Source organism: Acipenser ruthenus, chromosome 17 (assembly GCF_902713425.1).
Source record: "Acipenser ruthenus chromosome 17, fAciRut3.2 maternal haplotype, whole genome shotgun sequence".
NCBI classification, from domain to species: Eukaryota; Metazoa; Chordata; class Actinopteri; order Acipenseriformes; family Acipenseridae; genus Acipenser; species Acipenser ruthenus.
Window position 1 is genome coordinate 9833369 of NC_081205.1, and position 24558 is coordinate 9857926.

The 24558-nt window shown below is 39.8% G+C and overlaps 3 protein-coding genes across 6 annotated transcripts in view; 1 reads left to right on the forward strand and 2 right to left on the reverse strand.

The window, feature by feature from the left end:
- The window catches only part of LOC117423589 (SAP30-binding protein-like), a 34412-nt gene extending 27915 nt beyond the window's left edge, over positions 1 to 6497 (reverse strand). The window contains exons 1-3 of one of the 3 annotated variants that reach the window (XM_058989937.1): positions 6321 to 6497; positions 5382 to 5497; positions 4923 to 4970 (exon numbers count right to left, since the gene is read on the reverse strand). In XM_058989937.1, coding sequence (XP_058845920.1) covers positions 4923 to 4970; positions 5382 to 5497; positions 6321 to 6414 — 258 coding nt within the window. In that variant the 5' untranslated portion in view covers positions 6415 to 6497. The remainder of the gene's footprint in view (positions 1 to 4922; positions 4971 to 5381; positions 5498 to 6320) is intronic. The other 2 variants (XM_034039638.3, XM_034039639.3) reach the window with 2 other exon arrangements.
- A 454-nt stretch (positions 6498 to 6951) lies between these two features.
- The window catches only part of LOC117423519 (ATP-dependent DNA helicase Q5-like), a 30386-nt gene continuing 12779 nt past the window's right edge, over positions 6952 to 24558 (forward strand). The window contains exons 1-8 of one of the 2 annotated variants that reach the window (XM_034039446.3): positions 6952 to 7076; positions 7528 to 7713; positions 8091 to 8212; positions 9146 to 9664; positions 10787 to 10892; positions 11024 to 11135; positions 11939 to 12101; positions 13024 to 13106. In XM_034039446.3, coding sequence (XP_033895337.3) covers positions 7572 to 7713; positions 8091 to 8212; positions 9146 to 9664; positions 10787 to 10892; positions 11024 to 11135; positions 11939 to 12101; positions 13024 to 13106 — 1247 coding nt within the window. In that variant the 5' untranslated portion in view covers positions 6952 to 7076; positions 7528 to 7571. Of the gene's footprint in view, positions 7714 to 8090; positions 8213 to 9145; positions 9665 to 10786; positions 10893 to 11023; positions 11136 to 11938; positions 12102 to 13023; positions 13107 to 24558 lie in introns of both variants that reach the window. The other variant, XM_058989938.1, reaches the window with a different exon arrangement.
- LOC117423521 (small integral membrane protein 5-like) lies at positions 14918 to 22750 on the reverse strand. Its single transcript, XM_034039448.3, has 3 exons — positions 22545 to 22750; positions 17027 to 17216; positions 14918 to 16368 (listed from the first exon to the last, which is right to left on the reverse strand). The coding sequence occupies exons 2-3, from the start codon at positions 17172 to 17174 to the stop codon at positions 16268 to 16270; spliced, it is 249 nt and encodes an 82-aa protein (XP_033895339.1). The 5' UTR covers positions 17175 to 17216; positions 22545 to 22750; the 3' UTR covers positions 14918 to 16267.

Consider the following 24558-nt stretch of genomic DNA (forward strand, 5'->3'; position numbering starts at 1 on the left):
ACAAATATATAAAAAAAACAAAATCCAAATCTGGTCATGATAATTAAAAATAAATAAATAAATAAATAAATAAATAAATAAAATAATCCTATGCACTAGATTTAGTGAGCCTCATGTCAGCCATGCTTTTCAAATCCCAGACTTGCACACCTGGAAAGACAAACTGCACTTTTTGTTTTAATACTACGGGAGAAATACAAGACATCCCAGTCTTTAGGGTAACCCCCTACATCCCACCCTTCTGATTAAAACGCAACCAAAGCTAAAGAAACCAAACAAAGGATGGTTTTGCCTTCCAGCTCTAACCAGCAACATAACCACTAAACTACACTGCCAACCAGCAAGAGCTTAGCTAGGGAGTGAATTAGTGAATAAGGATCATGTTTGCTGGTGTTCGAGTTGAGCTCAGGAGAACGGAATGTTCACTATCCTGAGGACAAGCAGGGCAAAGAGCTCCTCCCACAGGCTGTAGTGTAAAATGCATTTTATTAAATGTAACCCTCATGGATATATTTAAAGAAAATAAAGAAACAGGCAGACACTGACAAATGAAGTAGATCTGGCAACATGGAGTAACTGCACCATCTAGTGGAATGTTGTATAAAATGATGTGTCAAACTGCACAGTACAACACTTGTGTTCCACTTACAGATCGTATGTGGGGCCTGAATTATTCCATTCAGGCTTCTAGTGCTGCTCTGCATGCAACACAAACTCAACAAACAAGCTCTGGGCAAATCAGCCCTCTATATTCACAAATACATATTTTATATGGTTAAAAAGTTTTTTTTTTCTTATAGGTAGAATAGTCTTTAAAATACCACACATTTATTTTGTATTATAAAGTTTTAAATGTCCACCCTGTAAATGGTCCACAAGTAAAATCCTTAAACGTTGTCAGAAAAAAATCAAAAGCAAGCTGTGTGAACAAGACTGCTGTGTTTCTGTCGAGTCAGGGGATTTACGCAGTCAGACAAGGCTAATGTTTTAGCCTTAATTATAGATTGCCCTGTGCATGCAGCTGTATTTCGGATGTAGTGCACATTTTTTTCATACACAATGCCTCATTTATTTGTCATTATTTAGTATTAGTTATGACTTAATATAGATAGGGCTTCGTGCTCTGCGCTGTAGTTTCTTATTACACAGTTGCCTTTTGATTGAAGGCACATATTGAAAATTGAATTTTATCTTTTAAGGAACAACATAATTCTTCAATTGTTAGGCTGAGCTATGTATAGTGATTAAAATAAACAGAACAATTGGGACTTGGTCAGAAACAGGGGTGTCACAATATGATACATATACACAATACATATGATGTTTCTGATGGGCTACTTTTATTAAGCATAGTAAGATCAAATCTTAAATTAAATTAATGATGGACTATTGTGGTACACAAAAAACAGAGAATACAGTACTGTGCAAAAGTTTTAGGCAGGTGTGAAAAAATGCTGTAAAGTAAGAATGCTTTCAAAAATAGACATGTTAATAGATTATATTTATCAATTAACTAAATGCAAAGTGAGTGAACAGAAGAAAAATCTAAATCAAATCCATATTCAGTGTGACCACCCTTTGCCTTCAAAACAGCATTAATACTTCTAGGTACACTTGCACAAAGTCAGGGATTTTGTAGGCATATAGTCAGGTGTATGATTAAACAATTATACCAAACAGGTGCTAATGATCATCAATTCAATATGTAGGTTGAAACACAATCATTAACTGAAACAGAAACAGCTGTGAAGGAGGAATAAAACTGGGTGAGGAACAGCCAAACTCAGCTAACAAGGTGAGGTTGCTGAAGACAGTTTACTGTCAAAAGTCATACACCATGGCAAGACTGAGCACAGCAACAAGACACAAGGTACAGTGCCTTGCGAAAGTATTCGGCCCCCTTGAACTTTGCGACCTTTTGCCACATTTCAGGCTTCAAACATAAAGATATGAAACTGTAATTTTTTGTGAAGAATCAACAACAAGTGGGACACAATCATGAAGTGGAACGAAATTTATTGGATATTTCAAACTTTTTTAACAAATAAAAAACTGAAAAATTGGGCGTGCAAAATTATTCAGCCCCTTTACTTTCAGTGCAGCAAACTCTCTCCAGAAGTTCAGTGAGGATCTCTGAATGATCCAATGTTGACCTAAATGACTAATGATGATAAATAGAATCCACCTGTGTGTAATCAAGTCTCCGTATAAATGCACCTGCACTGTGATAGTCTCAGAGGTCCGTTTAAAGCGCAGAGAGCATCATGAAGAACAAGGAACACACCAGGCAGGTCCGAGATACTGTTGTGGAGAAGTTTAAAGCCGGATTTGGATACAAAAAGATTTCCCAAGCTTTAAACATCCCAAGGAGCACTGTGCAAGCGATAATATTGAAATGGAAGGAGTATCAGACCACTGCAAATCTACCAAGACCTGGCCGTCCCTCTAAACTTTCAGCTCATACAAGGAGAAGACTGATCAGAGATGCAGCCAAGAGGCCCATGATCACTCTGGATGAACTGCAGAGATCTACAGCTGAGGTGGGAGACTCTGTCCATAGGACAACAATCAGTCGTATACTGCACAAATCTGGCCTTTATGGAAGAGTGGCAAGAAGAAAGCCATTTCTTAAAGATATCCATAAAAAGTGTTGTTTACAGTTTGCCACAAGCCACCTGGGAGACACACCAAACATGTGGAAGAAGGTGCTCTGGTCAGATGAAACCAAAACTTTTTGGCAACAATGCAAAACGTTATGTTTGGCGTAAAAGCAACACAGCTCATCACCCTGAACACACCATCCCCACTGTCAAACATGGTGGTGGCAGCATCATGGTTTGGGCCTGCTTTTCTTCAGCAGGGACAGGGAAGATGGTTAAAATTGATGGGAAGATGGATGGAGCCAAATACAGGACCATTCTGGAAGAAAACCTGATGGAGTCTGCAAAAGACCTGAGACTGGGACGGAGATTTGTCTTCCAACAAGACAATGATCCAAAACATAAAGCAAAATCTACAATGGAATGGTTCACAAATAAACATATCCAGGTGTTAGAATGGCCAAATCAAAGTCCAGACCTGAATCCAATCGAGAATCTGTGGAAAGAACTGAAAACTGCTGTTCACAAATGCTCTCCATCCAACCTCACTGAGCTCGAGCTGTTTTGCAAGGAGGAATGGGCAAAAATTTCAGTCTCTCGATGTGCAAAACTGATAGAGACATACCCCAAGCGACTTACAGCTGTAATCGCAGCAAAAGGTGGCGCTACAAAGTATTAACTTAAGGGGGCTGAATAATTTTGCACGCCCAATTTTTCAGTTTTTTATTTGTTAAAAAAGTTTGAAATATCCAATAAATTTCGTTCAACTTCATGATTGTGTCCCACTTCTTGTTGATTCTTCACAAAAAATTACAGTTTCATATCTTTAAGTTTGAAGCCTGAAATGTGGCAAAAGGTTGCAAAGTTCAAGGGGGCCGAATACTTTCGCAAGGCACTGTAGTTATACTGCATTAGCAAGGTCTCTCCCAGGCAGAAATTTCAAGGCAGACAGGGGTTTCCAGATGTGCTGTCCAAGCTCTTTTGAAGAAGCACAAAGAAACGGGCAACGTTGAGGACCGTTGACGCAGTGGTCGGCCAAGGAAACTTACTGCAGCAGATGAAAGACACATCATGCTTACTTCCCTTCGCAATCGGAAGATGTCCAGCAGTGCCATCAGCTCAGAATTGGCAGAAAACAGTGGGACCCTGGTACACCCATCTACTGTCCAGAGAAGTCTGGTCAGAAGTGGCCTTCATAAGCCATACCTCCGACGTCTAAACAAGGCCAAGCGACTCAACTATGCACGAAAACACAGGAACTGGGGTGCAGAAAAATGGCAGCAGGTGCTCTGGACTGATGAGTCAAAATTTGAAATATTTGGCTGTAGCAGAAGGCAGTTTGTTCGCCGAAGGGCTGGAGAGCGGTACACGAATGAGTGTCTGCAGGCAACAGTGAAGCATGGTGGAGGTTCCTTGCAAGTTTGGGGCTGCATTTCTGCAAATGGAGTTGGGGATTTGGTCAGAATTAATGGTCTCCTCAATGCTGAGAAGTACAGGCAGATACTTATCCATCATGCAATACCATCAGGGAGGCATCTGATTGGCCCCAAATTTATTCTGCAGCATGACACCGACCCCAAACATACAGCCATTAAGTCATTAAGAACTATCTTCAGTGTAAAGAAGAACAAGGAGTCCTGGAAGTGATGGTATGGCCCCCACAGAGCCCTGATCTCAACATCATCGAGTCTGTCTGGGATTACATGAAGAGAGAGAAGCAACTGAGGCTGCCTAAATCCACAGAAGAACTGTGGTTAGTTCTCCAAGATGTCTGGGCCAACCTACCTGCCGAGTTCCTTCAAAAACTGTGTGCAAGTGTACCTAGAAGAATTGATGCTGTTTTGAAGGCAAAGGGTGGTCACACCAAATATTGATTTGATGTAGATTTTTCTTCTGTTCACTCACTTTGCATTTTGTTAGTTGATAAATATAAACTATTAACATGTCTATTTTTGAAAGCATTCTTACTTTACAGCATTTTTTCACACCTGCCTAAAACTTTTGCACAGTACTGTATGTATTTATACCAACTACAAAATACACTAAATCTCCATTCAAGAACTATTTGGTGTACTACAAATAGGCTATGTTGCATTTTGGTGTTGTACCACAATACAAATGATTCCTACCTCTTTTACAATACATCATCTAAAGAAAGTATTGTGATTAATGATACACTACGAATCATTAACCCCCTACATTTGAAAGGTAATGGTGGGTAAGAAAATGATCAGTAATAACAAGCAGACCGCCGCACAGTCACTATTACGATAACCAAGTATTCCCAAACACAGTGTGTCCCTTTGTGTCAAATTAAAATACCTTTCCATCATGTGCTTCAGAGGGCTCGGGATCAGACTCTTCCTCTTCCTATAAAGACAAGAATGTGAAGGGTTAACAGGGTCCCGGTGTAGGTATGAGACACAGATGGGACCAGAGCAGAGCAGTGCCTGTAGAGCTCTGCTGGGCTCTACTTCACATGCAAGACTTCTTAACACAGAGCTCAAAAAGAGTAGACATCACAAGGAATCAGCCTCCCCGATTGTTCATACAAGATAATTGTTTTACTGTAATATGGTACAAATGAAAAGATTACTTAAACATAAAAAAAACACGTTTGTCCCAGCACTAGTTTGCACTTCTACAGAAACCATGCCAAATGATTGTTGGCTCACAGCGTACGGTGCTTAGCAAGAGTGGCAAGCAGCTGCAGGTAGTGGTTAAACAATGTTCTTTCAGAGTCCCTGGAGGAGCAGCATACAGTGGGCAGGTGGTACTCACAGAGTTCCTGGAGCTGTCCCTGCTGTCCTCATCCATGGAGATCCTCGAGTCTCCCTCCTCCACGCGGCTCACATCATACTCCCCATAGTCAGCCGACACCAGCCCTCCTTGCTCCTCTGAAAGACCACATTCAACCATTTATGTTTTTAAGCAACTATCTTTTTTTTTTTAGCAAGATAATACTAGGCATGTTGTTGTTCACACAAGGTGCTTGCGACTTTGAAAAGTGCAAGACAGACCTTACTATTATCACCTTTTCGTCACCAGAGCTGAACATTAACATTATTGAATCTTTTGAGGCTCATTTCAAAGAACATGCTTGGATGAATTAGAGGTGTTGTTTTATGCCTCCAGAACAATTTAAACAGCAAATGTCTCACATCAAACCCTACTCATATACACAAGCTGTCCGGTTACTTTAACACTCACTGAGAAAGCACTAAGCACTGTTTTTGGAATGCTGTTTTGTAAATTGCCAATACTGTATTCCAGTGCTTTGTTTTGCAATCATGTTCACTCACTGTCTTTGTATATGTGCAGTACCGTACAGTACGTTGCTGTTTCAGACACACTGCTGTACCTGACAGTGTTCATTTATAATGCCCTGGCGATTATTTATTTGCCAGAGAAATTATAGTTTTCCATTGTTCAACTCACTTATATAAAACTGTCTGTTAAAGCACAACAGGGACTAACTTAACATTGTTAATTTGGCTGGTGGCACTTCCAAGATAAAATACAACTAAGTATTATTATTAAACAAGTAATCCATACGTTTCTTTACTTTATTTTTGTATATAATTAATTACTATGCTGTTAACATGCTGCGCTGAGCACACTACTGCCTACAATTTCATACTTGTGAATATAAAAATAGCAAAACCTGGACGATTGAACAGGTGGCTCCCTATTCCTAAACAGCTTTGGCTCAATCCTTACCTGCCTCCCCGGTATCGGTATCAGATTCCTGTTCAGAATCATCCCCATAAGCCGCCAGGGACGACAAGAGCGCGTTTTTCCTTCCGCTCGCCATTGCTGTCGCAAGCTTACCTACATCATCATTTCGCGATTCTCGGGTCTTGGCTTTAGATCGATGGAACAGAAGCTCTCTGATTGGACCTCGAGAGTATAGCGCAACATAACGCGAGTGATGAGGGTCATTATTCTGCGTCTCGATACTTGAAGGATATGGTTGTGTATTGGTTGCGCGTAGCAACTGAAATGGACAGTAGGAGAAATGTACTGATATTAATATTTATAATAAACTCAAATATAACTGCCAATGCAACGAATATAAACATATATATATATATATATATATATATATATATATATATATATATATATATATATATATATATAGTTTTCCAGCCTTCATCTACTAAATAAATAAAGTTTGTGATTGACCTAAGTTTGTGAGTCTAACGCACGCATGTGCAGAACAGACAAAATAAACACTTTACTGTTTTACTGTATCTAAATCCACGTGTTTTATTATCCACGAACACAGATTATTTTAGTTTTACTTATAGAAAATAATTAAGTATGAAAGATTTTTTTTTGAATTATGCAAATCTCGCAGTCAGGTCATCCGTGTGCGTCCGACCTAGTTGCGGAAAAGTTGGATTTGAGTGACAGAGCAGAGGCACAGGAACTAAAACATTTGATTTGGTTTAATTTAACCACTTTATAAAGGTCAGCCTTGGGCTTGTTTGTTTTGGAGTGCAATTTGATATACACAGGGTTTAAAACACCGTTGATACGAAGATCTTTGGCCGTTTTTTCACAGATTACATAGCTATATTTTGATTTGACCAAGTGGTTTGGACAGAGGGATTTACTGTAGTACTGATGCGAATCGCTTTCTCCTAAACAGTTTTACAAGTTATATTGATTAATATAACTATCTAGGATCTAGACAACATAGCCTAATTACATCGTTTGCTATGGTATATTTTAATATATAATAATTTGGAATAAAACCTATTTGTAATTAGTGTTTTGGATATGAAGTATTATTAATCATAACAATCGATTGACAAGTTAATAGTACCCTCAATAAAACGCTATACAGTGAGTCCGTATCAACTGTATAAATGGCTTTTTCATGAGTAACAGAAGCCACTGTTCAATTTTTTTTTTTTAGCCAGTGGCAGGACTATTTCTATAAAAAAAGTTACGTATTGAGACATGTCGTCCAACAAAAAAAGACCAAAAGACTCCTCCAACCCCGGCCCAGAGTGCAAGATCAAACAGGCTCTCAAAAACGTCTTCGGGTTCGAATCCTTTCGGACTTCCCTGCAAGAAAACGCTACTAGAGCGGTGGTACAAGGTAAGACGCACATTTTACAATGATAAAATCGTTTACATAATTCAATGTCAAGTTTTGTCCAAGTTCCACTGTAGCAAAACATTGTAGTGGGTGTGTTTTGTTTGAAAGGGGACCAACATTTCAGATCTGGGCTAATTCAATATAAATCTGTAATACATTTAAGATCTCCGTTTTAGTAACTTTTCAGCTATTTGAGATATTTCAGGTGAGTCTGCTTACTTGCATGTGAACTATTGATGCTGTGGCTAAATATTGTCAAAGTGAAAACTGAAAACAGTCTCAAAACTGTACAACAGGAGTCTTCTTTCAAACTGCAGTTCTGTCTCTGTTTGTTTCTCCTGCTGTGGATTCCTGATCTGATCTCTCTGCTCCTTAAGGTGAAAAGGATGTGTTTGTGTGCATGCCCACTGGTGCTGGGAAATCACTCTGTTACCAGCTGCCTGCTGTCCTGGCTAAGGGAGTTACCATCGTTGTGTCCCCACTCATTGCACTTATTCAGGTAACTGGAGGATGTAGAACAAAGCTACTGTTTTCTAGTGAATCTGATTATGAGACCCTGTTCGATAGAGCAATACTTCCCAATGCTGGTCCTTGGATCACTATTCAGATAAGTTTTGGTACCTGAAAGGAATTCAATTGAGCGGTGGTTTCCTGTGGACAGTGGAAACAGGGTAGAATAGTCCAGTTTTCAAACTGTTTAAATTATATAAACACATGTGAGGCTGATTAATTGTGTTATATGGAGATGGGATTCCTCCATTTGTGATTATACAAATGGTGCCAGGTGTCGTGTGCCAATCTGTGTGGCAGTGTCATTTTCAGTTACGGGGAACCGAACTATCATGATGTGCTAGATCTGGACACTTTCATCTCATGCAAAAATACATTTCAGATAATTATGAAAAAATATGTATGACAAAGGCATAATTGAACTGTAATTGAGCAATTATTACATGGTATAATTGCAGTTACAATTACACAGGTGTGCCAAGGTTTAGCTACAGTTACATTGTAATTGGAATTAATTATGAGTCACTAAAATCTTAATAGTTGACACTGTTAACCCAAACCAGTACTTTAACCACAGCACAAGTACCAGGGCCAGAGAACACAGTTGGAAATGAAGTTGAGATAGACTTAGGACAGAGGGAAGGAGACACTTCTTCACACAGAGAATGGTGAGGGTGTGGAATGGGCTACCCAGTCATGTTGTTGAGGCAGAATGACTTTGATCCTTTCAGGCACAACTTGACAAAGTTTAGAGAACTGGATGAGCTTAGATGGGCCGAATAGGCTTCTCTCGTTCGTACATTTTCTTATGTTCTTAATGTTACTCTGGTTAATGACTGTACAAATATTTGACTTGCAGGTCCCCAACTCACAGCCTGTAAAAGTACTAACCCTGTGTGTGTGTGTGTGTGTGTGTTTGCAGGACCAGGTGGATCACCTTCTTGCTATGAAGGTGAAGGCCTGCTCTCTGAACTCCACACTCCAAGCACAAGAGCGGAGCAGGATTGAGGCAGACCTAAAGAGTGAGAGCCCCTGTATCAAGCTGCTCTACATCACCCCAGAGATGGCAGCGTCCCATTCCTTTCAGCCCTTGCTGTCCTTGCTGCTGTCCCGTGGGCTGCTGTCCTACCTCATTGTGGATGAGGCGCACTGCGTCTCCCAGTGGGGACACGACTTCCGGCCTGACTACCTGAAGCTGGGCTTTCTGCGGGACCGTATTCCAGGAACCCCCTGTGTGGCACTGACCGCCACGGCCACAAAGAAGGTCCAGGAGGATATTGCACACTCCTTGCACCTGCGCCAGCCCCTTGCCAACTTCAAGACACCTTGCTTCAGGACAAACCTCTTCTACGATGTGATCTTCCGGAATCTACTGCCTGACCCCTACTCAAACCTCAAGGAGTTCTGTCTGCAAGCGCTAGGAGAAAAGAACACAGATGGGGTAACAGCTATTTCTCTCACTTTCTGATTGTTTGGCATGTTTGTTATGATGTGGTGATGAGCGACAGGATGAACCTGTTCTACGATGTGACCTTCTCATCATATTTCCACTACACTCACTGTACACCTAAGACCTAAGAAAGTATTGAGACAGAAATGTAAAATGCTTTTGTCAGATCTATTACACCTGATACTTCACACGGAATTACTTTTACTCAACAGTCTAAGGTAGACTTTAACCTGTAATAAAAACATCTGTTCAAAATCTGTAAAGATGTAATGTAAAAGTTAGAGCCATTATCTCATCTCGGAGTTAGAGTCAGTATCATGACCATATAAGTTATAACAATACCTGTAAGACGTATTGGACCTTGCTGTGCTTTTTTCTATCTTCCTGGATCACTTGGGATAACTTTCAGAACTATCCCAGAGTTTGGTGGTATGTTTACATTTTTGGCTGCAGTCCCGGAATTAGTGTTTTCATTCGTTAAGGTAGTAGAACGGTGCATCACGGTAAGTCAGTTGATGCAGCTGTTATTACTTGGGAGTTCTCCCAAGCTAACTTTTATAAATAGTAACGTACAAGTTAACATCCCACGTGACTGCATGTACACCGGGCGTGTTGGGTATCTTTGTCGTTGGTGTTACATGCTTTTCATTTTTTTTCAAATAAGGAATTGTTAACTTTACGGGCTGACGAGGAGGTGAATTCACAAATAGAAAGGACGGTGCGTGATGCTGAAATTTAACAGGTTGAAAAGTTGTTATGACGATATTATACTGGCATAGATTGTGCAATTTCATGCTGTGTAAATGGGTATTTTAAATAATTTTTTAAACGGCTGTGAGATGGCTTAGTAGCGGCATTTGTACGTGAAAGTGGCTTTAGACACTTGTATTACATATTGTTTTAAATAACTTGATTACTTCTTTATATGTCTGGTCCATTAATTATAAATTGCTTGTTCTTGTACATGTGAAATGTTTTTGGACAGGTAACATTTTCACCACGAGCCATTTGAGTATGGCTGCTCATTTTCAGAGACCCTTTAATCATGTTGTTATTTGATTTGTGATATTGAGGTGTGAACTCAATGCAGTAACATACCTCTGTCCTGTGTAGGGATTCTCTGGCTGTGGGATAATTTACTGTCGGACCAGAGACAGCTGTGGAGAGTTGGCAAATAAGCTGACCCAGAGAGGGATCTTATCCAAGGCTTACCATGCAGGTATGGAGACTGGGGCTAGCAGGGATTGCACAGTGCTTTCAGAGATAACTCTCCTCTAAGGGTTACCACAGGTATGGAGACTGGGGCTAGCAGGGATTGCACAGTGCTTTCAGAGAGAACTCTCTTTGCAGGCCTGAAGGCAGGTGACCGGACGATGGTGCAGAACGAGTGGATGGAGGGCAAAGTGCCGGTCATTGTGGCCACCATCAGCTTCGGAATGGGAGTGGACAAGGCCAATGTCAGGTCAGTGAATGCTCGGCACAACCCTTTCCTTGCTTTCTGTTTAAAGTGTCCTTGCTGGGAAGTGTCTGGCTTGACCTGCCAGTATTGGTGCTTCATGTGGTTCACTGTGTGCTATCCCAGGTTTCCCTGTCTTCATTTTAAGGTACCTGTACAAAGGTGCATGCTGTGTATAATAAGCTCAGGTGCTATGCATATTGAGGAGTACATTGATGGTAGCTAACAAAAATGACACCATACATGTTGTGCACTTTCATTCACTATATAGGTCTCAAATATCCAGTTGTGAGAAAGGGGAGTGGTGAGGATATGGAATGGGCTACCTAGTCATGTTCAGGCAGATTCACTTAAATCCTTAAGACCCAACTTGACAAAGTTCTGAGATCAGTCAGCTACTAGGAACTGGACGAGCTAAGATGGGCCTTATGGCCTCCTCTCGATTTGTAAACATTCTTATTTTCTTACACTTGGGTAAAGAACATAAAAACCTTGCTTTCCTGTTATTAACCAACTGGCTGCTTTCCCTATTGACTGACATGCTTTCAGTCGGTAACATGCTTTCACCCAGAACACATTGCAAGATGAAATCAAAATGATTTTAAACCCTGTTTAATGGCACAAGAGTTTTTATTAGTATTTTTGAATTATTTTATTGGGTACAAGGACACGAATACGTATGTCAGCTGAGCTTTTACAGGTAAAACCTGTATAACAAAGCCTGACAAGGCAATCGGCAGTATTAACCCCCATGCATGTAGGACTTGCAGGCTGGATAAAGCCTTCCCCTGACCTGGGTGTCTCGGCAGGTTTGTGGCTCATTGGAACATAGCCAAGTCCATGGCAGGGTATTACCAGGAGTCTGGGCGAGCAGGCAGAGATGGAGCGCCCTCTTGCTGCAGGCTGTATTATTCCAGGACAGACCAGGACCAACTCAGGTTTCTTATCACAAAGGAGATTTCCAAGAGCCAGGTAAGCTAGACACACAGATCAATGTAGTGCTCTATATAGCGCTTGCATTGCACTTTTCTCGCTCGCACTCCAGGATTCAAAATGACATTTTTCCCAATTCTATAAAATGCTAAAAAGAATAAGATCTCAAAAAAAGTTTAAATCATAGTGCTTTTCTTTTGGTCCGCTAGGAGGCAGTCTAATACCACATTTCCATCTGCACCATGAAACCAGTCTGTCATTAGGTAATTTCCACCATCAGAATGAGCTGGACAGATAGAGTTCTGCCAGCCCAGAATCCTAACTGGGACTGAGGGAGTGTCAATTAAAATCCATCTGCTGCTGATTAAAATAAACAAGTCTGATTTTAAATGGCTTTTTGGAAACGTGGCATAAGAAACTCAATTAGCCTAGCCTTTAGTTTGTAACAAATCACATACCTCAATACAACCTGCAGAATTTCTCTGAGGTATTTAAAACCATGCTGGCATTATTAAACCAACCGACCGACCAAGGAGCACATGTAAAACCAGAGAATAAGAATGTCTTGTATGAGTGTGTTGAAGGTGGTGATGCATGTAACAGTTACAGTGTATTTACACAGAAAATGCTGAGAGTAGAATAAGATGAACACATCCTACAGCCCTGCTGTGCTTCTGCCTGTGTGGAAGAAACCGGATTGTATATAGCGTGGGATGGCAAAAGGTTGCTTCGACTGTTATTCAGTCAATGATTCTGAATCCCTGGAATCCTTTGAGACCAAACTTTACAAGGTTTTGAGGTCTATGAGTGACTAGGAACTGGACGAGCCTCACGTTGCTCTGAACTTCATCCAGAACTTTATGCAGACAGTTTTTATAATACAATAAACAGTGTCCGAGGGGCTGCTTCTCTCTCCATTGAAATAATATTCTGCTCTTCACCCCTCTGTCTCCCCCTGCAGGCAAAACGCGGTGCTGTGAATGATTCTGATAAGGCGACCATGGCAGGCTTTGAGGCCCTGGTGGCCTTCTGTGAGAAGGATGGGTAAGTGGCTTTCTCGAGTGCCAAGTTTGGGTTTATCAATGGAACAGTGGGCCAAGTTTGCCCCAGTTGTTTCTTGTTTGTTTTTTCTAATACAGCTGTTTTCTTGGGGCGTGGTTTCATGTATTTTGTTTTGATATCCCTACTTTTTGTTTTGATATGTGTATTCATTAGTGCAGGGATGAACATGGTATTTTCATGTTTGGGTACCCGTTCAAAATTCAGACTTTGAATATTCGTTAGTTTGCAAAATTTAATCAAACCCATTATACAGTGATTGGAAAGGAAGTTTACCACATCAATGCATGGTGTGTTGATTTGGTGAACTTACTTTCTAATCACCCTGTATATAACACTGTATTAAAAATAAAAAAAAACACTGCTGGGGAGCAAATTATAGGTGTAGGTGGGGGCAACTAAACGCAACACAAAAGTAAAAGCCTTGCTGTTCAGTTGCATCTCTTGCGTGGTTCCTTGGACCAGCAGCAGCAGCTGTACACTGCAACAAAGATGAGGAAGAGTCCCATACATGCAGCAATGACCACCAGCCCCCCCAGCGCCCAGGGCTTTTTGTGAAGTCATGCCCACACCCCCTCCAGCGTGGCCAGCACTGAGCCTGTGAGGGAGGAGGTAGCCATTGACATGCTGGAAAACACAAGAGGGGATTTAGAGGGTTCTGATAGAGGGTACACTACACTGATGAACAGAGTCCATGAATCAGCATTTCAACCATAAAATACACTTTTGTTTGACAAATTGGTGGGGGAAAATATATCATAAAGGCAGGTTATAGTCACACTCCATGTAATGTCAGTCACATTTATCAGTCAAGAATGATTCCCAACGACAAACATTTGTTCCTTAAAATACAGGTCCTTGTAAGTAAGCTAGAAATGTTACAACATGTAAAGTATGGTAACACAATATAACATATAGAACTGCAATTTATGTGTATAGAACATTTGGGTACTCTACTAAACATATGTTTTTTAATAGTATCCAGCAAAATGACTTCGATTTTAGCCCCATTCGTAGGCTACCATAAGGATCTGAATCTCTGAAGCTACCCTACAGTAGGAGCCTTGCAGAAAACCAAACTGGTTTTGATTGGTCAAATACAGTATATCCATGCAGTCAGAAATATTTATCAAATGTGTTTGTATCTGTGAAACGACAATGGCAAAGTGTGCTTCTAATAACTGCTTACTTATATTTGGAAGCAGGCCTGATCTTAATATGTAATTTCTTGACAAAGTTCTGAGATCAGTCAGCTACTAGGAACCAGACAAGCTTTTCCCTCGTTTCCACTGCTGGCCACTATGTCCCTGGCTGGCCGCGGCCACTTTATCTGGCCTGGTTTTCTATATCGTACCCCATGTGGCCAGACCTGGTAACAAAGGAACTCCGTCATCACATAGCAGGGAGGCGTGTGCTGGATAAGAAGCCAACAGGAACAGAGCTCCAGTGGCTGTCGAGAAGATTTTGGATAAAAATGATAACATGATAACGTGTTGTTTTTTTCTGGCCAGCCCCAGCCCACAGTGGAAATGAGGCATTAGATTCGCCAAATGGTCTTCTCTCATGGTCTTCTTTCTTATGCTCTTAAGTATTTAATAATGTCCCTTTAGTTATTTTTGTCTTGGCATTTCTTATATTGTTGCATTAAAAGAAATTAGCAACATCTCTGCCAATATTGCCAAGTGTCTTGAAAAACTTCTAGTTGGCAACTTTTAATATTTACTTTAGGTTGTGGTATTTATGGATGAATGTCTTTTAATGACCTAACCTATGATAGTAATTGGCGTAATTCACTGTTCATTTCAGATAGTTTATTTGGTTCAGGTGCGTATAGATACACAACAATCAAGACATGTTTAAAAAAAAAAAATCTTTACAAGGAAAAGTAATCTTGTTATAATTTTGTGTAATTGTATATATTTTTAAACACACGTTGTGTACTGTATGTAACGGTACAGTAGTTCATGCTGCTTGCAGTACAGTATTAAGTTTGCATTGCGCAAACCAAAGCTTTATTTATCATGCTGGTACCAATACAGTAATAATAAAAAGAATACAATATAACAAATTTACTGTAAAAAATAATAATTCTAATAACAGGTTCCATATGTCAATTGCTCTAGATTGGGTCGTGCTTCCACGATGTGCCACGATGCGTCAGTGGTGCTCTGACAATAGTCTGCCTCAGATAATAATGCACAGCACAGTATATAGGCTGAAGTGTTTATGTATAACTGTTTGAGATTGGATTTTCATACAACAACTTCATTTAAATAATGTTGCATGGGATTTAGTGACTATGAATCCACTGGTTGTTCTAATATAAGTGACCACCAGAAGGCACTCCTGAATTTTGCATCCTGCATGAGACTATATCTTTGTGTCAGGAAAGCCATTCAATACAGAACTGCATCTAGATTGTTTAATTTTTAAATGTGTTTTGACCTATTGTCTAAGAGAATTAATCATTTATTAAGGACCAAAGAGAAGTGTACATTTCAAACTGTAGAAGGCACTCATGGATTTTTCATTTCAAAGGCCATAGTAATGTCTTGTTTTTCCCTGTAGTTTATTGGTGTTTATCAACTAAAACATTTTTTATCCATTTGTATTACTCTGTGGGATCCATGTGGCAGCAAAAACGAAGGCAAGTGGAAGTTATTGGTCATGTTTATAGAAGCTGAGAGCCATTGTCAGGGTGAAAGGTCCAACAAAGAGGAATTGTTTAATACTGTAGGGCAACCTAATTTCTGTCCAGGAGGTTGTCTCCTGTCATTGTATATTGTTGCCTTTCCTAGGAATACGGTATACAACAAATGAATGTTACGCTTGTTAGTTATATATGCCCTTAGATATTTAATTTCTCTTAATGGATTTTTGCATAGCATACGGTGCCACCACCAATGTTGCAATTGTAATTCCCTGCATTCAGTCCTCGCTTTCTTGCTGTACATTGCCAGTCCTGGCAGCTTGCTCTTCCTGTGGTCCAGTACTAGTTTCAGTGTGTTATTTAGCTTGTTGACAGCCTGCTGTGAATAGTCACCAGTCTGTGATGTCCATGGAGTAGTGCACTGGGTTGTTGGTTCTGTGTTGACCGTGGGGCTGGTGCCCAGCAGGTGGTGCTGTGCTGGGACGGTGGGGCCCTCTCAGGGTTGGTGAAAGGGCTTGACCCTGGAGACTCTGTGCTGGGGGCCAGAGCAGCAACAGCAGTGAATGCAGGCCAGGATGAACATGATCAGAACCGTCGCTGCCAAAAAAAAAAGGGGACAAAATCACCCGTTAGGTTCATTCAGGACTCTTCACAGTGCTGCAAAATATATCAAACACCCCATTGCTTTTGTAGTTTTGTGCACATGATATCAAACCACTGGAACTGAAAATCTTGGAAAATAGACAAATTAGTCTAATTGAATTGATGACTTATGATTGATGATTGATGATAAAATAGTAAGATAAAAGGAATGCACAAATGTTAACATGCATGAGACTTTTTAGAAGTCGTTTAGGATGCCTAATTTAAAGTGCAAGTGATCTAACATTTTCACACATTGGTGTTTATTGTTTCTATATCACTGATTACCGACTGAAAATTGAAATTCTCACACCTAGAGGTTTTCATGCAGGTAGGTGTATAATTATATAAATAATCTTGAGGTGCTCTAATACATTTGCACACTGCTGTATGTATTTTAGTTGACATGCTTGCTGCCAGGGTTAAACATTCTCTTGAAATGAGGCACTAATCATATGTTAAGGATTAATCCACAAACTTCCAAAGCAATCACATTTTCACGTATTTCAAGTCTCCTCACATTGAAATGCTTAATATAGTATTAGTCATACTTTTTTCTAGTCGAGATGTGTCTCTGAACAAACACTGCCTCCCCTGTTAGTCTGTGTCTCACCGATGAAGATGAGCAGGATGGTGAAGGCTCCGATCTCCAGGGGGTCTGCCTCGGGAAGGCCTTGCAGTTTAGTGAGGACCCGGTCTGCAATCTTCTGCATCTCCTCCTTCCAAGACATAGTGGAGGGCTGGGGCTGGGGCTGGGCCATTGCCAGGGTGTTGCAATCCGCTACAGGCCACTCTACTCGCCACTGTGTGGAGGACAACCATATAAGAACATAAGAAAAGTTTGGGAAAATCAAAGGTCGTCCCTTGTTGGCACACCATTGTCCACACTACAAAGACCAAATTGAGATATTGGCTTCATACTTGTACTGTATTGTGTGATTCTGTAGGTCAACTTTGATTGGGGTACAAGAAAGCGCTTTGTGCCAGTAGTTTTAGATGGCTGCAGTAAAGCAGTTTATTTAATTCACTGCAGTATTCTATGATTCTCTGTACGTTTTTGTTCACAAAAGCACCCTATTCTAGTAAACCTCTGGGTCACATTGTTAATGCTTAATACAATTGAATTAAACCTGAATACCTTGCTTTCTTGCAATACCCAATATGAATCATTATGCTGTAACTCGCTAAAGTCTAGGACCACGGAAAGCTAAATATAATATACAAATAACTTTATGCATGCTTGTTGTAAGGAACAGTTTAGCAGTGATATATTTGTACAGTAAGAATAGTTTCAGCCAAAATCCCCATCGACTGGCTATGGACAAGGCGTCTGTAGAGGATATCGTAGGAAGCGTGTATATCTAGAGAACCACCTATAGAAATGTTTAAAAAAACTTGCTAAAAAAAAAAGTACGTATTGTCTGTGATTCTGATAGTTTTGTACAGCTGTGGCACGCAGGGGTTCAAATCTTTCTGTGGTTGTTTCCTTGCATTAAATTACAAACAGTTCTGAGAAAGTAAACAGAGTATCCCAGCAGCCTGAGAGAGTGCACGCCCTCGAGGTCCACTTCAAACTGATTCATTGCTAAAGAATGCAAGGCCAAAATCTGCACACAGGCATGCTTTATATACAGGAAATCACACACCTTGAATAGGCTTGCAACGAGTATATTAACAGGAGAGACTTGCTCCGTGTGTGTGTGTGTGTAATCAGAGGTTACAACAAGATTACTGTTCTGTGTTCCTAAATCAGGACCTGTAGTAGAAGCAAGCAGGGGAAGTTTCAGCATTACTGACTTTCAGCTGGGTCTGATCAAGTGTGGTTTGTCATGGGAGGAAGTCCTTTCCAAGGAACGTAGGCCCAATTTTGACATTTGTTTTGAAAAGTAATGGGAAACAGCAAACACACACATGCATAGAAGTGCTTTGGCTTTTCTGTGCCATACCTCATCATGCTGTGTTATCTGTTTAACAATATGGGCAATAACCCTTACACACTGGTGCACTAAAGCAGACATTTTGAAAAGATCCTTGAAACAGACTTTAGTTATAAGTGTAAAAAGTTGTCAGCATTTTAACAATGAAAACAAAAATTCCAGGTCCGTTATTTAAACAGTTGTAGCAACACGTGGGGACATGTAACGCTAGATTTCAGAACCCCACTACTTATTCTTTAAGTACGAATAAGTATGTGTCTCCCTTTCATTCCTATTTAAATCTAGCAAACTAGTTTTCCAATTGAGATACAGTTTACACCATACTAGAGGAACATCTGTACCTCCTACATTTTTATAAGAGCATACAGTGGTCATGTTGATCTACTTTTCTACTTTTGCATAATACTCTAATTTTGTTTAGTCAGCGGTTTTGAGGAAGTGGATGTGTGACACAAATGCTGTCTCTGTTTGGGTTCTGTGTGTTCAGTGTGTCTGGCGCTTTCTTTCTCAGTTTATGCCATGTTTTGAGCTGTGTATAGTCGTCTGTCCTGGCAGCCTCTTTCCTGCAGCAGCAGGCTCGCTCTTCTCTCACGCATATGGGGTTAGCTTCTGCGGTCTGTGGTCTGTAGCATTCTCTAATCAAAGCAAAGCAGCATCCCAAGACTAGAAACATTTGAAAGTACTTATTTTTGACCTATTTTTTTTTTTTTTTTAAGAGGGACCAGAAAATATAAATCTAAGAAGCAGCTTTGTGGCGCAGCTCTGGCATAAACACAGTACACTCAGTATTGAGCATCTGGTTTACATTTGCTGTTTGTCAAATATGGTAGATCCATTTGTAGAAATCTGCAACTAAAGGCTAAAGCATTCTTGAGCAATTTCCCTAGTAAATGCAACCATATCTTAACCAACACTGTCATTGAGTAAAGATAAAAAAAAAGCAGTGTCGCGTTCGAAGATTACAGAAGACTAATGTTCGTTATAGGATAAAACTGATTATTTATAAATGTATCAAACTGGGAGGACAGTTACCATCCAACGCAGAATCCTGATTGCCGACTGCGAATCCGTTTAATAAACCCTGTGACTTAAAATTCTGCCAGATGCACTATGCACCAACAACTTTACTATTAGATGTATCCCCTTGCAGTGTCGATGCAGTGACCAGTCAGGGAAAACCATTGCGACAGGGTATCATCCAGAGATATGTTTTCATTACCACAAGCAGGAAATTGTCCGTTCCGTGAATCATAATATAACAATAGTGCTCTATACCATACAACCAGTACTATCAACTCAAATACCATCAGGTTCTACAGATCCTGGTTAGCACTAGTCTTGGAGTACCTTTCCTAACATTCGGCACAGAAGATTCCCAAGCAACTTTAACTAGTCCCTATGTAATGCTAATAATTGGGGGCTCTGGAAACCAGCAGAAAGTGTTCATTCTTTTAGAAAATATTTCTGTACAATTAAAAAATAGACACACTACCAACTTTTTCTGTGTGTGTGAAAGGGTACAGTTTGTGGTCCATATGCTATCTTTTCTGATAGCCAAGCAGTAACTTCAGCGCTTTCAGCACTTTGCAAAAATACAACCCCGCTATAACTAATTAAATAATGTTAGTGTCTTGTATGCAAAAATGCTCTGCATGTCATTTCTTTAAAGCATGCACACTTTAGCATTTAAAGCCAGTGATGATCATTCATTTTAGCAATGTGTTTAATGCTTTGAATCATCTTGATACTCAGTACAGTTTTAGTACACCACAGACATGCACAGTGCTGTGTTCTTGGCAAACATCGTAACCCTTATTGTACACTCAGTACTCCCACTTCCTGTCATGATCTGTAATGAGCTGGATCTTTTTTAAATGAATAGTTACGCTTTAGGATATTCCCAGTTTTCTCTTTTTGTGTGTGTTTTGTTTTTGTATTGTATTGTAATTAATAAGGTATGGTGAAACAATGAAATGACTTGCTTTGCACAAACATGTATTTTACTTGAAATTGATGTGACATAAGAAGACAGTGTACTAACGGTCTGGTTCCTAGTAGGTGATTGAGCTCAAAACATTGTCAAGTTGGGTCTTAATGTAACAAAGTCACTCTGATTCGTAACATTTCTTTTGTTTTGTTCTTGTATCACATATGGCCCTATTTTTATGCTGTAATGATAAGGCATGAATCATTTAATTCTGTAATTCTGTCCTCTTTTTTTTTTCCTTTTACACTTAAACTACAGTTACTTCTGCATTGCAGGCCCCTGATAGTTAACTAAAATAAAGGAGCATTTTCAACACAACTTAATGGGACAAGCGGAAAATCCAGCCCATGGGTCCTTTAATTCCACATTGTTACTCTTCTCTAGATTTAGGTACACGTGACTTGGGTATGCATCTGTAAGGGCATTTTACTAGCAGATTACAGTACTGTAGATTTCTGAACTGAATATGTAGTGTCCTACCACAGGTGGTCTTTTAAAGAGGTTTATATCGGTGGGAAGCTCTATTGACTGAATCTATTGTGTAGGCAACTCAGCTTTTAAAGCACTTGGTCTCCCACATCAGGTGGTCTTTAAGACAGAGATTTTAGTCTTTGTCCATAGGAATAGACTTTAGGGTAAGAATGATTCAGCCTGTCAAAGGCATTCAAGCTATGCATGACATAGTACTCCTTGTTTGTATGCATCATGGCACTAACAGTTATACAATTTGAAAAATAAAGCTGAATGCTTGTGGAAGTTTAATCCATTTAAAGTATAGACTTTCAAAGTGTATCAACCTAAGTGCTAAGATGTGAATATATGTATATATAAAACACTAACATCAGGTTTAAAAGCATTTTACTTTTATAAAAAGGTCTATTTTCCCCTAGTAGTAAATCTTTTGATTTATAAAAGGCTTTATTTTTTAAAATGTATCGTCGATGGTACCGTGATGTTTTGTTTGTATATGATGAATAAACTTGAGCTCTCTGTTGCCTTGCTTTGTTTGTTAGATAGAAGTAGACGGTACTGATATGCAAGTTTTCAATGCTTCGGTCCATTTCTGATGGCAAGGGGTGGTCAATAAGATGTCATTGGGCATGCACTAAAGATCAGGGGCTATGCGCTAGCATACAGGGCCAAAGCCAGTTTAGGTCTGTGCTCAAGTTTAATCTTTTAATCTGATCGGACCTAAGCCAGCTCAGGTCTGAGTAGTAAGTGTAAACGCACTACAATTGCTCAATAAAGGGGTAAAGAACAGGGCCAGCTGGTATTTAAAACCCCAGGACTGGGTTAGAGCAATTGGATTCATTATTTTACTTGAATTTGACATTAAAGGGACAATTCAATTGTGTTTTTTTGTTTTCCCCAGCATGATCAGTTAAACAGCTCTAGTACCAGATTTGTTCAACGATTCACCTGCCTGTCATAGTGTTGTGAAAAAATCAACAGACCACAGCTATGGACTGCATCTGAAATATTGCATTGCATTTTTTTCAGAATGCTCCGTACCCCTGTACTATAACAGTTCAAAAGTTTTCAATCTCTCAGCAGTGAACAGCTAATCGCTTATCTGTGACATGCCAGTTATCAGCCCTGACTTTAGGTAGCGGCTGTCACCTTCCACAGCAACAGTGAAGAATGTGCTTAACCTTTCAGAGTTATTTCTCAGTGTGTCTTTGTTATTACTGGAAGTTGCAAAGAAGACGCTCCGTGGGGTTAGCATTTTGTGTAAAACACTTGCTTACAGTACTGTTACATAAATATATTTCCGTGAACACAAAACAAAATTAGCTAAACAAAATTAGTAAAGATGATCTCCTAATTTGAGAGTCCCCCAATATCAAATACTGAAAGTTAAACAACAGCCTTCTGAGGAAGTGTGTTTTTGATTAAGTGTTCTTTCACTGAACTCCACTTTTTATATAACTGTATGAAGATTAAGGCAGCTTTCTGCTTGTTTTGAGGTAAGATAATGTCTCCTTGTTGTTCTTTTTGTCCTGTTAAAATAATGCCAGGTTTTTACTAATGCTAAGCCAATTCTTAATACAGCATTTCAACAGAAAAGCAACTGGTCTTCATGTTATTCCATCAATGAGAGGCTCACAAAAAAGCAGTTAAAAACAGAATCATTCCCTCTCTAATGTACTACTGTGACAGAAATCCATAATAAAGTTGCTATGTCGAAACTAGTAGCAGTTGCTTACCTCTTGGAGATGTGGACAGAGCTTCCTTTTTCTTGCTTGTTTATCTTCTTGTGTTCACATTGCTGTCCCTCTCTCAGCCTGCCTTTATCCTTTATGCCTCTCTCTCTCTCTCTCTCTCACTCCCTCTCTCTCTCTCTCTCTCTCTCACACTCTCACACGCACACACACTCTTTCTTGCTCATGCAGCCAGCTGCTCTCACTGCCTGAGCTTTTTTTTTGTTTCTGGTCACCGCGGAGACTCAAAAGTTTCCTTTTACAGGGAAGGGGGAGGGCTGCTCTATAGCCAGCTGACTTCAAATTCTTTATTCTATAGTGGAGACCCTGAGAAAATAGTGGGACATCTGGACAGATACGTCGCCTGTATGTTAATGTAGACTCATCACCTGTCCCCTGATCATGTTTTCTAAGACATTTAATAATAAGGATTGATCTTTTCCAGGTGGTGTTTTTTCTATTAAACATTTTATAGGAAATTTCACTTGGGTTTATGAAGTAACAACTGCATTTAATCTGTAACAATGTATAGGACATTTCAAGGCATACACAATGATGGGTGTGTGATATTAATGTCTACAGTGTTACTTGGCGGCAGCAGTGTGGAGTAGTGGTTAGGGCTCTGGACTCTTGACCGGAGGGTTGTGGGTTCAATCCCCAGTGGGGGACACTGCTGTTGTACCCTTGAGCAAGGTACTTTACCTAGATTGCTCCAGTAAAAACCCAACTGTATAAATGGGTAATTGTATGTAAAAATAATGTGATATCTGTATAATGTGAAATAATGTATAATGTGATATCTTGTAACAATTGTAAGTCGCCCTGGATAAGGGCGTCTGCTAAGAAATAAATAATAATAATAATAATACTTGAAACCCATAGAAAGTGTTGCCCAGTGCTTGTTTAAACTAAAGCTCTTACTGCTGTTTGATTAATATTATCATCCTGAAGGCGAGGTGGTGGGGGGTGGGGGGTCGATGATGATTGTATATAGTGTATATGTTGTATACTGGCAGAACTGGAGACTTCATTTTAATCTCCCACTGGGGTGCAGGGGGTATAGTGTAGTGCAGGGTTTCTCAAACTCGGTCCTGGGGACCCCCTGTGGCTGCTGGTTTTCATTCCAACCGAGCTCTCAGTTACTTAACTAGACCCTTAATTGAACTGATAATTTGCTTAATTTGACATTTTTGCTTGTTTTACAGCTCTTGAACAGTTGCATATTTCAAGTTAGCTATAACATTTGATAAGTAACTTGAACTGCAACTGTTTAAGAGCTGAAAACAAGTAAAAATGTCTAATTAAGCAAATTATTTGTTCAGTTAAGGGTCTAGTTAAGTAATTGAGAGCTTGGTTGGAATGAAAACCAGCAGCCACAGGGGGTCCCCAGGACCGAGTTTGAGAAGCCCTGATGTAGTGCTTAAGGATTTTTTTCTGAATCTTACATTTAAACACCCAGATGATGCATGCATTACACAGAGGATCGTGGTTTTATCACTTTTCTTACAACAATTTTATTTGCACTTCATTTGGGTGCTAATGAATTCTAGGAACATTGTGTTAACACATTTATATTTAAACAGTTGTCTTCTCTTGCTTAGGGCCAAATGAACATTCTGTACTTCTGACATGTTTTTGTAAACCTTCCGCTGTTACATCAGCTGTGAACGTCTCATGGTATTTTCAGTGTTCTGGAACCGCCTCCCTTTGGTCTGTAATCTAAAGATGACAATCAAAAGTTGGGTCCATATGACGCTTTGAGATATTGGCTTCATATTCTGTACTCATCTGTATTCGGTGACAAAATTTAAACAGATATGCCAGTCCCCTTACATTATTCCATTGGGATACTTTTGTTTTTATTCCCAAAAGCATGTTTATATATATATAGAGGCCCCTATAAGGTAAGTTGGTACATTTTATGCTGTTTTCTGTTGTGATGATTATGATCACGGGATATATATGCCATGACAGCATCATACATCCTTACACAGATGAAATAAAACATGTTTAATAAATA

What these genes read in the sequence shown, in the direction of transcription:
- LOC117423521 (XM_034039448.3), bottom strand. Translation starts at nt 17,174, where the DNA reads ATGGCCCAGCCCCAGCCCCAGCCCTCCACTATGTCTTGGAAGGAGGAG. An exon ending in CATCCTGCTCATCTTCATCG is followed by an intron (nt 16,369 to 17,026) that starts GTGAGACACAGA and finishes TTTTTTTGGCAG; the next exon opens with CGACGGTTCTGATCATGTTC.